Source organism: Peromyscus californicus, unplaced genomic scaffold, assembly GCF_007827085.1.
Source record: "Peromyscus californicus insignis strain IS unplaced genomic scaffold, ASM782708v3 Scaffold_12__1_contigs__length_115047231, whole genome shotgun sequence".
Lineage (NCBI taxonomy): Eukaryota > Metazoa > Chordata > Mammalia > Rodentia > Cricetidae > Peromyscus > Peromyscus californicus.
In genome coordinates, this window is record NW_026294413.1 from 70931960 (window position 1) to 70948780 (window position 16821).

Genomic DNA, 16821 nt, shown 5'->3' on the forward strand with positions numbered 1-16821 from the left:
ACCACAGCAACTCCTATAAGAAAACCTTTAATTGGGGTGGCTCACTTACAAATTTAAAGGTTCAGTCCATTATCATCATTGTGGGGAGCAGTGCAGTATGTGGGCTGTAGTGGTATTTGCTCTGCCCGTAACTTTGGGCTATGAGGCCCAAAGAAGGCGATGCTTCTTGCCATTGTACATGACCTCTTTTTTATTTTATTTTTTATTATTTTTTTCTTTTTCGAGACAGGGTTTCTCTGTGTAGCTTTGCACCTTTCCTGGATCTCGCTCTGTAGACCAACCTGGCCTCGAACTCACAAAGATCCTCCTGCCTCTGCCTCCCGAGTGCTGGGATTCAAGGTGCGCCACCACTGCCTGGCTGTACATGACCTCTTAAAAGGAAAGGGAGAGAGATCAGGTCTCTTCTCCCTGCTTCCTGCTTCCTGGTGTGATGGAACTATGAGGTGGATTCACTCCAGTTCAGAAAGGAGCATGACTTCAGCTGTCTACTGGGTTCTGTATTTGTGAGTGTATTTCCTCAATTTATATTCTAATAAATTCCATAATACCCCCTTAGCAGATTCCAGCGGATATCTCACGATAGTAGGCAGACATGGTGCTGGTTACGTATTGATCAGAAGGCAACAGGAAAATGGTCTATGACACTGGGAGTATCTTGAACAACAGAGACCTCAAAGCCACCCACACAGTGATATACTTCCTCCAAACAAAGCCAAACTGTCTAATAGTGCCACTCCCTTTGGGGGACATTTTCTTTCAAACCACTATAATGGTTGAAATAATGATGTGTGGTGAACAATGTCTTGGGGAACTATAAGAGAAGCTCCAGGAAACAAGACAGAGAACCTTCTACCTTAAGTGCACCGTGTTACCTGGATTGGTCTTGGACATGAGTCTGCTGTGGCATGTCTTTCTGTTCCCTGTGAATATGTGTTGCTATGATTGGTTAATAAAGAAGCTGCTCTGGCCTATGTCGAGTCAGGTTATAGCCAGGGAGGAAATCCAGGAGAGAGACAGGAAGAGGAAGGGCTGAGTCAGGAGCTGCCAGTGAGACAGAGGAAGCAAGATGACAAAGCAGAACTGAGAAAAGATACCAAGCCATGTGGCTAAACATAGATAAGAATTATGGGTTAATTTAAGTGCAAGATTTAGTCAGTAATAAGCCTGCACTAATGGCTGAGCAGTTATAAATAATACTAAGCCTCTGAGTGATTATTTATATAAGTGACTGTTGGTCTGCAAGGGGCCCAGAGGGACTGGAGAAACGTTCTGACTACATATGCCTAACATTTACATCAATTTATAAGACATGTTTATTACTGTTGAATGTCAGAACATAGCTGTAGAAACCAATCTGGTCAATGTACCCTCAATCTGGATTCAGCCTTCTGCTTTGCTATTGTGCTTTCCCAGATATGATCTATAGTTTGTGCCAGTCAATGTTGTTAAAGTTGGCCTGTCCTGAAAAAGTTCAGGGACAGGGCTTCTCTGTTAATATTTAGTATGTGCTTACTGGCACTTACTATTTACATGTTTTCCTAATCTTTTTTTGTTTGTTTTTCACTCAAACATCCTTCTTTGAATCATTGAGGTCTTTGTTACATTCATGTATAAAAGTACACTGTAATGGGTGGCTGTTGGAACTATGCCCTGAAGTACCACACCTAGTGAGGTAACAGACAGCTGTTACACCTGCCTATGACCTTGACATACATGCCGCTGGGGAGTGACTGTGGAAGGACCATTAAGACCTGGGATGGACGAATATGCTCTCTCTCTCTTTGCTACCTTGTGGATTTGGATGCTGAGACCTTGGACCAGGCAATTCAGCGTGGGACATAGCTCAACTTTCATGGACCCTATGGTAAGTCTCTCTTGGTTGTGAGTTAACCCGCAAATAAATTCCTTTGCTCATTAAATAGACTCTGTGGATTAATCCCATTATCCTGGGGGTTAACTTGCAACTTCTAACATACAACAGCATAGAATATACATTACTATTCCAAAAGGGAGGAAATGCTGGACCAAAGCAAACTGAAAACCAGCTGGGCAAAGTCCAAAATCTGTATTTCTATATCTGATGTCAAAATACTCTTCAGATCTCCAACTCATGTCAGCTTTGTTGACTGCAGCACACTTTTTTTCTCTTGGACTGACTCCATTACCTGTTAGCAGCTTTCCTTGGCAGGTATCCCAAGACTCTGGCATCTCTAATACCCTGGCCGACCCAAGCAATACAGACTTCACCTTTACAGCTTCATGCGACTGCCTTTCTGGACATCTTCAGGTATACCCCTGACATGTGCCTGGCCTCAGTGCCTTTCCTTAGTTGCAGAGGGAGATTACACAAACCCTTTCTTATGTCCTTGATTCTAAAGCATGAACCCATGTGGCCAAAGTTGCTAAGTTCTGCTGCTTACTGGGACTGAAGCATGGTCTACTTGTTGAATTACATCTACACCAGTTTTGTGTTTTCAATTGTCTCCTTCACCAGTCCTCTTGTTGAATTACATCTACACCAGCTTTGTGTTTTCAATTGTTTCCTTCACCGCCTAAGTTGGATGTCCTGGCACTTATTCTGTAGAGCAGGCAGGCCTCAAACTCAGAGATCTACCTTGACTACACATGAAGACACCCGCGTGGTAATGATTATGTTATTATAAATTACCTGTCTTCACTGTTTCTCAGATTTCTTTAAGTATTTTCCAGCCTCTCATTCCCTAGGAAGCTCTGGGTTCTGACTTGAGGTATCCAGAGTTTCAAAGTTCTCAGTTCTCCATCCTCAAAGATGCCTCTTTTCTTTAGCTGACTTCTGAGCTAGGTGTTTGTATTCAGTGAAACCTATTCCAATCTGACACATATACTGTTCCCAATTTCTAGCTCAAGTTTAAACTTGAAACGGCTATAACACTTTGAAAGACTTGGGGAGTTCATCCACTGGTATTGTGAGATTTATCTCCTACTGCTAAGAGCCAACTGACTTTATTTTCCTTCTTAACTTTCCTTTTGCATACTGAAAGCTACTTACTGTGGATGAGAAGGGAGCTTGCAGGCTTTACAAGTTAAATATTTTCCACATTGTTTTTGTTGGTTTTGGTTTTCTAAGACAGAGTTTCACTATGCTGCTCAGGCTAGACTTCCAATCCTAGGCTCAAACATTCCTCCTATCTCCACTTCTTAGGTGGTTAGGGCTAACATGACCATCAACTACATGGTATGAAAACATTTAAATTTATAAACTAATTTTTTTCTAGTGACAATTTTGTTAGTATGTATGTAGCATTAAGTGGGTAAACCCTGCAAAGTGTTAGGCAATGAGAAGCACTCTTTTCCATTCTGTGCACCGTGAAGGCCATAAAGACCCCAGCTGCTTCTGTTAGCTAAAAAAAAAAAAAATTTACATTACAATTTTTATTTTTTTTAATCTATGGAATACATACATGGAATAAATTCTTTAGTGAAAGTTATATATTTTCATTATATGAGTAAATTGAATTATTTTTCCCCATGGACGTCATTTGTCTACTGTAAAATAAACCTGCATCCTTGTGAGTGCCTCCTGGCTTAATACTTGAAAATTTTTTAATGTAGATGGGGGTAGAAGATTCAAAAAAAAAAAAAAGAGAAAGTAGGAGTTGGTGGTCATGTAAATGACCACTTTCCTTGTCATCAGAGGATATTAAGGTAAAAGACAATTCTATGTGATTTCTATCAGTCAAAGTGACTGATATTGGGCTGTAATAACCATTAACAACACCCTTGACAAGAGTGTAGGGTACTGTGAGATGGTCTGTATGTCAAATGCTCTGATTGGTCAATAAATAAAACACTGATTGGCCAGTGGCCAGGCAGGAAGTATAGGCAGGACTAACAGAGAGGAGAACTGAGAGAACAGGAAGGTGGGAGGAGACACTGCCAGCCGCCACCATGACAAGCAGCATGTGAAGATGCTGGTAAGCCACTAGCCACGTGGCAAGGTATAGATTTATAGAAATGGATTAATTTAAAATGTAAGAACTGGATAGCTAGAAGCCTGAGCCATTAGGCCAAACAGTTTAAACAATGTAAGTCTCTATGTGTTTACTCAGTTGGGTCAAAGTGGCTGTGGGACTGGCAGGTGAGAGAGATTTGTCCTGACTGTTCACCAGGCAGGACTGGAGAAAACTCCAGCTACAGTAGGGAGATGGGGATGTTATAATTTCCACTTGGTACAATCCATCCACACAGACAACTATTTGTACAATTACTCAGAAAAACAATTCAACTAAGACAGTTAAGGAAATACATGTATGACTCCAGTGGTGCCTGACGAGCAAAGGAAGTCTGGAGTAAAGCAAGCCGTGACTTCACCTAGCTTGGTCTCTGGCCTGAATGAGTCTAATCCTTACATTCACTGTGTCACCTGTCACCTGCTCCTGCAAATAAAAACCCTCTGCACCTCTGCCAGGCTCTGCCCCACAGCAGGGTTTTGCTGGAGCCTTAGCTGCAGGGTTGGGTGTGGGCTGCAGGTGTCTGGAGAGCACTGTGCACTTGCTGCACAGAAGTAGGTGGCTGAGTCTTCAGGCTGAGAGTCTGTGATGTGCAAGGAGAGCTGTTTATCACTTTTCCTGAAGAAGACGGTGAATCTTCCATCTTCCTTTTTATTCGACATGGATCGTATGGCTATCAGAAGTGTAGGGCCTTCACCAGGGAACTGCAGGTACCATGGGAAGTAGTTAAATGCACTGTCTTCATAAGTGCAATTCAGAACTGAAGTCCCTCCTTCCCAGACTGTCAGAGATTGGGGACTTTGTCTCACCTGCTGTTGGTCACGTCTGTCCTATTATTGGCCACTCACCCCTGTGTAGAGAAATAACAAATGTCATTAGGTTCCCGGGTATGTACTTGGTGTTGATGCTTTTAACATTTATGATTTTGTCTGGTGCCCCAGTTCCCTCATGCATCCACATAAATTCCATATTCTCAAGTTTCTCCTTCATGACTCACAGGCTAGGTGAAGGGCCAGGACTAAAAATGATGCTTTCAGGATCTTGTCCATTCCTCCTAGACTGAAGCTTGGGGAGAACTCGGAAGGCCTTTTATCTCCCCTAGAACACAGACTCTAGCTTCACAGGCTCTAAGTTCTTTCAACAGGCTTCACCCCTCACAAACACTTTGTCTAAAGCTATTTCTGACATAGGAAGTATTCCCAAATTTTGTTCAAAGTTACTATTGCTGAAAATACAGTCACTGAGAATCAGAAATCCTGTCATTGTAATACTATCATTATACACTGTTGGCAGAAATGTGTATTAATATAGTCACCAAGAATAGCAGTGTGAATTTTCTGAAAAACACAAAGAAAGAAAGAAAGAAAGAAAGAAAGAAAGAAAGAAAGAAAGGGAGGAAGGGAAGAAGGGAGGGAGGGAGGAAGGAATGAAGGTAAAAAAAGAAGAAAGAAAAGAAAGAAAGAAAGAAAGAAAGAAAGGAAGGAAGGAAGGAAGGAAGGAAGGAAGGAAGGAAGAAAAAAGAAAGAAAAAAAGAAAAGAAAAGAAAAATAATAAAATTCTGTCTAAGTAGATTGTACTTCAGCATCCTAGAGGTTTTTTGTTCCTTCTTTATCATTTTGATGTCTTTTCTTTTTCCTTTACTCCTTTCAGCCAGACATCTGTCCAGCACACACTACCTCCATCATCTATGGGGAACACCTTCCATGATGTCCTAAAGTCTCAAATCACAAATATTGCCGAGCCACACACACACATTGTGTTTTCTTCTATACATACATATGCATCCCTGAAAAGCTTTAACACTTTTACTGAAATGAAATACATGTGCCTTTTCTTATGCATATCTAAATGGCAGCACCACCCAGCACTGATACCTGCACAGTCGTTCTGATGACACAGATGGCTGCTCAGTGAAAACAGACCAGCGGCATGGACAGCAGAGAGATGCAGAACAAAGAAGATCACAATTAGTGGTGGGGGATTTCTGATAGTACCAGGAAGAAGGGGTGCTTTAAAACAAATGGACTTCTTATTTCTGAAGTTTTCACTAGCTATTAAAATATCGAATGACTGAAAACAGGGGCATGAAACTGAAAAAGGTAAACAGAAAGAGGAAGAAGTTCTGTTCATTTGCTGAGTGTCTAACTGCCTACTGTACAGTAGTGCTCGGGTGTCTTTCATGACACACACTGTTCTATCTTCATTCTTGTCTCAGCACTGAAGAACAGAAAACTGAAGCCTACCGAAGTCACCTGTGTGTCTAGACAGGATGATGAAGGAAGGGTGTGGACACTGCTTCCTGATCCAGTCAGAGAAGATCCTGATGGAGAAGACTGAGCTGACTTCAAACCATGGGTAGATTTCCCAGTGGAAAGGATATATAACATAATTCTAGGCACAGGTCATATCAGGGTGACTGGAGATCAGACCAAGTGTGGGTGACAACCTTAGAAATGTACATTAGAGAAGGTGATGTGGCCCCAGCCATGAAGGATAGCATATATCTTCATAGTGTTCACTTGCAAATTCCTACTTGTCCTCACTATGGGCCCAGGATATTCAGGTATAATATAGGTAAAAGGCTAGACAGATGCATGTTTTCTTCTCTAGTTAAACTTAAGGGCGGAGGAGATAATGGTTTTGTTATTTAAAATAATCATCTCTAGCTTATTGAGCAGTGTGTGGAAGAGCCACAACCTTCACCTGCTCTGAAGCAGCACTGCCCCTCTGTGGACAAATAAGGTCTTCACTCAACAGTGTCCTGAGCTTAGAAGACCAAGCCTTGAAGAAAGAAATGCATTGAATCTTCCCCTGGAGCCAATATTTTTGACATGGAATGTGAATGTGTCTTTGCTGAGGTCAGGTATAGCCTAGTTTCTCTCTACCCCTTCCAGACTTTCCTCCATGTGTCCACATGGTTCCCTATCTTTCTATTGAGCCAAAAACTACCTCATTCTGGAGAATGAGAGAAGCCAGTCATAAGACAAAAGGAGGTGACAATGCTTGTTATTTACAATAAAGCTTATAAAATAAGCAAATGTTTGGATTTCATGTAAAATTTATTGATCCCTTACATAGACTAATTGTATACATGGTGATTATTAAATCATAAACTTTAGTTTTCTTTCACTCATTTTTTATCATTTCTTTATTTTTGAGATTATAATATAATCATGTCAATCCCTCCCTCCAAAACTTCCTGTGTTCCCTCCTTGCTCTCTTTCAACTTTATGGCTTTTTCTTTCATTAATCATTGTTACACATATGTGTATAATCATATTTATTCTAAAACACATAAATACAATATGCTCATCTGTAAAATGTTACTTATAAGTCCTCAATTAGCTCTAAGATGGATATTTATGATTCAGGAGGGAGAATATATTGAGAATTTAAAGACCCAAATCCTTAACCTACATAGTCAAAAGCTTACCAGAAGTTAAAACTCTTTCTATACAGAAAACGGATATTAAATCAAGCAGATATACTATGTTAAAATTTTCATGTCTCATGATAGGGAAGAGCCACACCCACCCCGCTGAAGGTTTTTGTACTGGCTGCAGGTGTGTGGGGAGCACTGTGCACTCATAGCACAGAAATAAGTGCCTGAGTCTGTGGTCTGGGAGGAGGAAATGTATAAAGAGCTGCGACGTTCCTTAGTGACTGTTGTGGACATCAGTCTTCCACTCTGCTTTGTTCCAGAAGGATTGTAAATCAGAATCTTCAGATGTCCCCCAGGACTTTGGTAAAACCACTGCACACTGCTCAGAACTGTGGAAAAGTTGCACTGCAGTTCTGCACGCTCTCCCTCCTGCAGAACCAAGGACACAGGACTCTGCTTCACTTGTTGACCTTTCACCCCTGGTTAGAAACAGAGAAAGAGACACAGATGGGGTCACTGAGCATCCACAGAACCCTGAACACATCCCATGTCCTCTGAGAAGGTGGGAGCTCTGCAGGACTCCTGAGCTGCTTCCCCACCCTCCATGTGCTGACAGAATCCTCTCTGTCCCTGAATGTGGACAGCCAGACTCACAGCAAACCTGGGTGCACAGCAGCCCCAGCAGAGAGCACAGCAGCCTCTTCATGGTGCTTGTCTGGCTGCTGGAGACAGAAGCAAGGAACCAAGCCCTGGGCTGTGGTGTCAGGATGGCTGTTAAATGTCCCTCCTCCTGCCACCAGTCAGCTCCACCCAGGAACCCTGCCAGGCCAGACACTGCAGAGTTCCCTCCCAGCCTTCTGAGCCTGAAGCTCCTCCCAAGCCAGACCTGCCTGAGAGTCTGGGTGGAGTGCAGTGGGGGGCAGGGCATTTTGAGATGACCCTGGAGTTGAATGGAGTTAGGGATCCAGGAAGCAGGAGAGGACCAGCTCCTCCCAGGAGAAAAAGCCTCAGCCACACACAGAGCCAGGCATATGCAGAGAAGCAACAGCTAAAGGTTTAACTCAGGAAACAGATGCACGTTCTGACTAAAGACCCTTTACTGAGGCCTGAGGAATGGCTTAGCAGATAAGGGTCCTTGTCCTTCCAAGAGGCCTTAGTTCCCTCTCCAGCATCTACTTTAGGTGACTCACAGCTGTCTGTAGCTCCAGCTCCTGGGACCTGATGCTCTCTTCTGTCCTCCTGAGAACCTGTACACAGGTACCATACATTTTACATAGACCCACTCTCATACACATTGAAAAATAACAAGAATCTTCACCCATGAAATAATTTAAGTAAAATCACTGCAGTAGCAAAACAAACAGCATTATAATGATAGAGTAAGTATAGATGTAATGGTTTAATAGTTTTAGCATCATTTTAAAAATTGGGATACTCCTGCACCAGTAAAGTTTTGTTCCAAATATTGTTTTAAATATTACTGTTGGGAATCTCTGCTCAGGCTCCACTCCTCCAATTCCAGATCCTGCCCCTCAGAAAGCCCACCAAGGGTCGGTTCCTCTCCTAGAGATGTTCAAGACCACATCTACAGGGTACTTACGACGTGGTCTCTAGACCTGCAAAATGATTTCTCTCCTGCTTCCTTTCCAAGAGTCACCCAGGAGTTGCTTTGCTCACATTAAAACTGATCTTATTAATTTGGCCTGATATGATTTATTGCATCAGCGGAGAAATCCACTATCAGGGTACAGAAAACATTCAATGACAGCATAAGAAGGAAGTGCAATGGGGAAAACCAATATAGGAATCCTGTGTTCCAGAGCGACAGGGGCAGCAGTGCTGGTGTGCTATTGCACATGGTGACTGCTTGGAACAATGCACTAGAGTTCATAACAGTAGAGGAATGCATTTGAAAGTTTTCACTACAAAGACAATTGCTTGAGAAATGAGACTAGACGTGAAACATGAACAGCATGAGGACTGGGAGAGGTAGGACAGGGGTTGCTCTGAGCTTGAGGAGGTTTAGATACCTTTGTCATCAGGACAATGCAGAGACAATGGGGAAGAGACACTGTCTTTCCCTTGGCCTGTCTCTGGCATCTGCATAAAGTATGTTCTGTCAGAACACCTACCAGAGCAGTGGAAAAGATTTTAAAATGTAGCTATTCAGTAACTTCATCTGTGAACATAATGTATTCAAATCATACTCACCACTACCACCCTGCTCTCCCTACAACTCCTCCCAGAACCCACTAAATCCCTCTCCCCTGCATAAGCAAGGAAGCCAGAACAGGACCATGAGGGCCAGAAGAAAGAGCTTAGGAGAAAGTGGTACGGCAGTAGAACATAGGTAATGTAATGTCAAAGGGGCAGGAGAGGCACTAAGGGGAGAGGGATGTGACAGGGTAGGGGGAGAAGGAACGTTTCTGTGTGTTTATTCTAACCTATGAAAACATCATTTACCTTTTAGAAAGGAGTGTCCTCTAGAGGCCCAATTGAGAAATAGCAAGTTCACAAGGGCAGTAGACTTCCCCCTGTCTTTGCTGACTTCTGAATGTGAATTCCAAGGCTTTCTGATCACGCACAGAGGAAGCTTAATGCTCTCTAAGCAGAGACTTGTGAGTTTTTAGAAAAGAAGAATACAAAGTTATGAACTGAAATAGGAGAATATGATACTTTAGAGTGAGAAAATTACAGAATCTTTACATATTTCAAAACAAGTACCAGGGACATAGAAATCAGAATACTGCATAGTTACCAGATTTCTACACAACGCCATCAAAATAACCAAGAAAAAGATGCGATTGATGTTGCTAGGAATATTGTAGATTTGTTATTACATGAAGAGTAAACTAAGAAGTACTAATTTGAATAGTTTATAAAAGCACAATACAAAAAACAAACCAGCAAGTCTGCTACAGACAGTCTTCACTTTGATGAACTGAAATTCAAATTCAACATGAAGAGAGACTTAGCAACCTATGCAGTCCCTTGACTTTTCTTATAAAACATAACATAATTCAGAATTGTCACCTGGCACAGTCTACGCCTTTCCCACTGAGAAAACTATGCCATGCATGAACACTAGAGGGCAGGAGTTATGAGCATTGCATTCCAATTAGACTACCACAATTCTCCCTCTAGCAAGGTATTTTGAGTGTTAATTGGAGGAATAAGTCCCTGTCTCTCCTCCTCTCCGTACCCCTCTCCCCCTCTCTCCTTCCGTCCCTCCCCCTACCCCTCTCTCTGTAGTCTGTGTGTGTGGTATCAATCAAAATGAAGTCGCTGAGATCCTTAACAGGTAACATTCAATGAGGTAATTTTGTGCCAAAGGAAGAACACAAAGGACAGAATCCTCTTTAGACAGATCAGTGTGCCCAGTGTGGCAGCAGCAAGCAGTGAGAACAGGAAAGAATATTGGAAGCTGTATTATATTCAACAATATAGGGAGGGGAGCTACAGATTCCAACACCAGAAACTGGTGATAAAACAACATGACTTTGAGTTAAGGAACCAACAAGCAAATAGTCACAATGTAAAACGGCATTAGCTAAAGGCTGCAAAATCTTGATGGCAGCTCCTATGTGTACAATGAATGACAGTGGGTCACGTGAATAAGTCCAACTCAGTCATTCATCCTAGCCAGATCAAAGACATATTTATGGCCACTTTATCACCAACTGGCAGGTGAAAATTGTAATTGAGGGGTATTTGGTGATGAACAGTCTTCAAAATATTTTACTTTTTGAACACCACTTAAAACTGAAGACAATTTAATCATCACTGGGCTCTCCTTAGACCTTGAGTTGGTTTGGGTAAGGGACTCTGGAGCATGTGCTTCATTATCCCCACATTAAATATTCTTCCAATCTGGATAATTTATCACGTATGTGTTCTACAAAGAAATCTTAATATAACAATTTATCACATTAGTATTCATATTATGGTCTTTTACATGCATAAATTTAGCTTTGGAAAAATTAGGTGAATTTATTAAACAATAATCTCAGTATCAGGCATGGGAGTTATTGCCCAGGGAGGCCTCAGAAGTATACAAAACAGCACTGGATATTGTCATGGTTCTTGGTTGCCCACTATAACTAGATGGTGAAAGATTATGGCTAAAGCCACCACATTCTACAATTGCATGACGTAGAGAAATCAACCTTGAACTGACTGAAGAAAGTCCTCCTTGCTGCTTAGCTTTCGTAGCTGGAAGGTCCTATGCAGGCTGCTGGGGAAGAAAGGTCCCAAGAGTATTAGCCAGAGCTGGACCCTGCATGCTGCAGTACTGAACTTCCAGGTCATACGTGCTCAGTGGTGTAATTGTGGCCTGACTGCTATGGAATAACAATGTTTTCTGATTGGATTTGAAACCTAATCAACAGGAGGGAATTCATGCCTAGTACAGTGACATGGTCAAAAATCCCATGGTTCAGGAGGCCTTAGGTACTAGGAGGAAACTACTATTGTTATTTTGCTAAATGGTCATATCAAACTGCCTTCTAAGTGTGTGTTTATACTCGAGGATTATTGCTAGTCTCCGCTTTGGTTGGAATATGTGTTTCAGTGAGTTTCTATATAAGGTTTTCCACACTGTTTTGTTCAAATGTCTCTAGTGTTAGTTATCACTATGCCATATTCCTCCCTCTACCCTGCCCTCTCATTCTCATCTATTAATCCTGCTCGTTCCATTTCCCCTTTTATGGAAGTCATTTTCTGTTTCCCCCTCATCTGAAGACCCCCTCCTCCCTCATGGCTTCGTATTGATACTTAACATCTATGGATATTTCAAATGAAACACACATGTTAAAAGCTAGCATCCACATACTTGAGAAAATACTCTGTTTTTCTCGGTCTGGGTTATCTTGCTCTGGATGACTGTTTGCAGTTCTACCATTTACCTGAAAATTTCATAATTTCATTTTTCTTATCAGATGAATAAAACCCTACTGTGTAAATGTACCACATTTTCACAATTCACTCATCAGTTGATGGACATCTAGAGTGCTTCCAGTTCCTAGTGATTATGGATAGAGCAACAGTGAACATGGAGGAGCAAGCATCTCTGTGGAAATATGTAGAAACTTTTGGTTAATTCCCCAAGACTGGCATAGCTAAATCTTGTGGTAGATCTGTGGTCAGAATTTGGAGGAAACTCCACACTGATTTTCGTATTGTTTGTGCCCATTTGTATTCACGTTGACAATAAGTTTTCTCCCTAATGTCATCCTCTCAGGGGGTGTCCCGGTCCTCTGGCTCTTCTGCTCCTTCTCTGTGGTGCTCCCTGAGCCTCATGTGTAGGGATCGCATTGTAGATGGATTAACTGGGACTAGAGAACTTACAATATTTATTCTCTGATTTTTGAGCAGCTGTCTATGACTATAGTAGCCCCTCTGTGCTTCAAAGTGAAACTTCTTTCATGAGGGTTTAGAACTACACTTATCTGTGTGTATTAGTGGTGACATTTAGGAGGAGCTGCAGTCACCAATGAAGCTTATGGAGTAACACTCACCAGTGAGCACAGCTAGGATGAGTGTATTATGGAGAGGCAATGCCCCCATGGGGGTGTCTCCATAAAGCCCCTTACTTCTGCTAGTCCTTCTCCTGCTTGCTGCTATCTTGTACTTACTGCATTTGTCATGGTATAGTTTCATATTGGGAGAATCCCACTGTATTTATTGTAGTGAGATTATTTTATGGGAAAATCTCACTCCTCGCTGGACAATTTAGTTGCAGATCATAACAAAGATGGTTTTTATAGAGCAATGGAGCTTAGAGATGTGAGACCAGCTGATGGAAACAAGGAAGTTTCAGGCATTATAGACACATGAATTATGTCTGTGGAAAAAGAGACTGATGATTAAAAAAGGCAATTATGTCCCTACATCCAAGGTTAGGTCTGAGTTCCTTGGTCATGTACCTTACAGAATTAATCTCAGGTTTCAATGTGCACTTTGAGAAAACAAATTTGTAAATGGAAGTTAAATGCCCTTACTGTGTGTAAAGAAAAATTGACGGTTAGCCAGTCCACTTGATTAAGGTTCTGTTAAATAAAATCAGGATGAAAATCTACTACACTATAACTACAAACTGCTGCCTGCCAGTCCACAGGAACTGGCTGAAATATATTGGCTTGCTTAAAACTTAGTTAATCAATAATAAAAGAATCATTGCTTTAGGGTGAAGATGTTATGGTTGATAAATTAATACAAAGGATAATGTTTAATTACATGTGGGCTTCTAATAAAGCATGTGACTTGTGATCATAATGTGATTTCTTCCTGTATAAGGATTTTAATTTGATTTTAGAAAATGTGTAACTTGCAGTTGTAAGGAGATTTCCTTCTTGCATGAGATTTTTGTCTTAGGTTGTATAAAATGGTTAAAAGAAAAATGAAGACACAGATAAGTATTCTGTGTGTGTTTAGCCCCTGACTCCACATCTCCTTTCCAGTTTCCCTGACCTGCTGTATAATTATGAGTATTTAGAATATAGTTAGAAGCTGTATTGATTTAGGAAAATGGCTGTAGAAGGTTCTCCTCTAGGGTCTATGATCTCTCCAGCCACGGGGTAGTTAACTAGGTTTACAGTATTAGGTCTGAATTCATTGCTACTGAGCAATCTTGAATTCAATAAGGCATACGTTAGTTTCCCCAAAGAGAATAGTGCTACTATTGTTCCCTTGTGAACATCTTGCCATATAATTATTGTTTTGGTTCATAGTCTTTACACAGCTTGGTAGGATTATTTTTTGCTTTTCTCCCTTGGATTCTTACATGGCACCTTCATATACTATGAGAACTTGTCCTCAGGGAAGAGTCTTCAGGTCATTTCTAGCTAAGTTCCTCCAAGTCCTATGTCTAAACTATGTGATGTCATTAGAAATAGTGTCTTACCTTGAATTACTATGAGGCAATCAAAGGCAATGGCAATAGCCTATTTCATTTGGGAGAGCCTCTGGAAGCCCCAACTTACAACTTGAAGAGAGGTTTCCCATGCCTGGCATTGTTTTTTTTTTATTAGAGTTGGCATTCATTCTATGTTTGACCAGCACTCTTCTGAGAGATTCTATCCTATGTTGTGCCTTCAAAGTAGTTTTTGAAGTTTAAAAATTGAGTTTGACATCTCATTTTGCTCCCTAAAGATAAGACAGCAAATACTACTTTGTTGTTCCTTTATAGGGAGATAAATATGAATACTAGAGCATTTTACTTTAAACCAGTATTTTGTTTCCAGAATTGAGATGGATCAAAACCTTGACTTCCCTTCTCACACTGAAAAATTATCTGAGAACCTAACTCTAACCCCAGGTAAGTGACTGCACCACACCCTCAGGATTTAAACAAAGTGTAATAGCTGTCGCGTCTGCCTCGACCAGCAAGGAAGACGCGATGCTAGGCTCTTCTCCAAGCAGTTTATTCAGGAACCTTGAACAATCTTCTGACCCCAGGGAAAGCCATCTTCTTCTTCTTCTTCCTCTTCTTCTTCTTCTTCTTCTTCTTCTTCTTCTTCTTCTTCTTCTTCTTCTTCTTCTTCTTCTTCTTCTTCGTCTCTCTCTCTCTCTCTCTCTCTCTCTCTCTCTCTCTCTCTCTCTCTCTCTCTCTCTCTCTGTCTCTCTCTCTCTCTCACTCTGATCTCCTTCCTCTCCTCCAATCTTCCTCCCGGAGAAAGCCAGCCCACACCCTTTATAGCCACTGGGCAATCAACCCCCTAGTGCCACGTGGACAATGCCGATAGGGTCAGATATACGCAAGCAAGCCAGATTAGGTCCAGGTGTGCGGAAGCAAGCCAGATCCTAGCCTTAGTCAAATAAGGAGCACCTGCCATCCAGAAGGCAGAAGCCAGACACCGCGCCATCTTTGAGGCACGGCTGTGCACTGCTCTCTACAAATAGCCTATGAGAGTGGATGTTAAAGGGGAAGAATTTTTTAAAAGAGTTCTTCGTGACCAGGTTGCCTCCTACATGGTGTGTAGGAAAGAGATGGAGCTGCGTCTCAGGCATCATCTTGAGAGTTCCAACAACTGTGTTTCCTGAGCAGCTTCACTAATTGAATGCTGTTGGGGAGTGTGAAGGTTTCAATGAGAATGGCCCCATAGGCTCAAAAATCTGAATGTTTGGTTCCAAGATGGTGGACTGTTTAGGAAGGAACAGAAAGTGTGGCCTTATCAGAGGAGGTGTGTCACTGGTGGTGGGCTTTGGGATCTTAAAGTCCAGTCCAGATCCAGTCTCTCCCTCTCTCTGCCTATTGCTGTTGATCAGATAGAAGCTCTCAGCTACTACTCCAGGGACATGGCTGACTGCCTGCTACTATGTATGCCACCACAATCATCATGGCTCACCCTCTGAAACTGTAATCAAGCCCTCAGTTATATGATTTCTTCTATAAGTTGTCTTGGTCATGGTGTCTCATCACAGCAATAGAACAGTAGCTGAGACCAGAAGTCAGAGTGAACTCTCTGTCTTATGAACCAAGGACAGGAAGAATCTAAATTACTTGTGGAGTGAGACTGAAGCAGATTTTTAAGTACTGGAAATCTATGTTCTTCACTTGGTCATAAATTTGTGGGATAAGGACAGAAGATTCTGGAGAGTTTAAATCACTAAATTTTGTAAGACATCTCAGTAGAGATAAATTCCTTGTCCGGATTTTCCTGGAAGTGTTTTCTGTGAGAGGTCCTTCACATAAGGAAAGAACAGTATTTCTAGGGATCAAAGCCTGGTTGTTTCTAACAATGACTTCCATCTATCCTTTCAGAATATCTACAGATTCCTAGGTTTCTAGGAATTTGACCTGAGATGTGTTGCTGTGTTTCAGGAGGCTGGGTAAACCCCACTTTGAGAAGACACACAGCCCTCCCTCACAGGCCACTCCCCTCAGGCTCCTGCACCCTGGGTTTGTGTGCAGCTTCCCCCGCAGTCTCCCTCACTGTGTCCCTCAGAGCACAGTAGTACAGGGCAGAGTCTGCCAGCTGCACTGAGGACTTCTGCAGGTGGAAGGAGCTGCTGCTCTTATGGAGAGTGGCCTGGAACCCTTGGTGCTCTGTCCTCTGGTTGTCTCTGGAGCTCTTCAGGAGTAGCCGAGGGGCTTTCTTGAGATATTGCACATACCAGAAAAGGAAAGTATCTGAGTAAGTGGTCTGATAAGTGCAGTTCATTATCACAGGCAACCCCTCTGTGACAGTAACCAAGACTTCTGTCTGGGTCACTGAGTCTCCATTGCTCCTCCCTGAAAATAAATAAATAAATAAATAAATAAATAAATAAATAAATAAATAAATAAATAAAATATAAATAAATAAGGACAAATTATTTTGCTATGTGAGGAAGAAGGTAAAGACTTTCATAGGTGTAAGAAAATGACATCATCAACACTTAGGGTAAATGTAACTTACTGAGCATGAAGAGCAGCAGCAGAACTGAGCAGGTGTCAGGAAGCATGTTCAT

General features: G+C 41.8%; 1 pseudogene and 2 gene segments (V, D, J or C); all 3 read right to left on the minus strand.

Annotated features, from left to right (window-relative positions):
- Positions 1-4405: 4405 nt before the first annotated feature.
- Positions 4406-5038, minus strand: LOC128106853 (T cell receptor alpha variable 23/delta variable 6-like; annotated as a pseudogene).
- A 2459-nt stretch (positions 5039-7497) lies between these two features.
- On the minus strand, positions 7498-8077 carry LOC128106869 (T cell receptor alpha variable 22-like). The segment is given in 2 exon segments: positions 7498-7850; positions 8026-8077. Coding segments are annotated over 2 exon segments (405 nt in total).
- An 8158-nt stretch (positions 8078-16235) lies between these two features.
- On the minus strand, positions 16236-16821 carry LOC128106885 (T-cell receptor alpha chain V region CTL-F3-like). The segment is given in 2 exon segments: positions 16236-16603; positions 16770-16821. Coding segments are annotated over 2 exon segments (420 nt in total).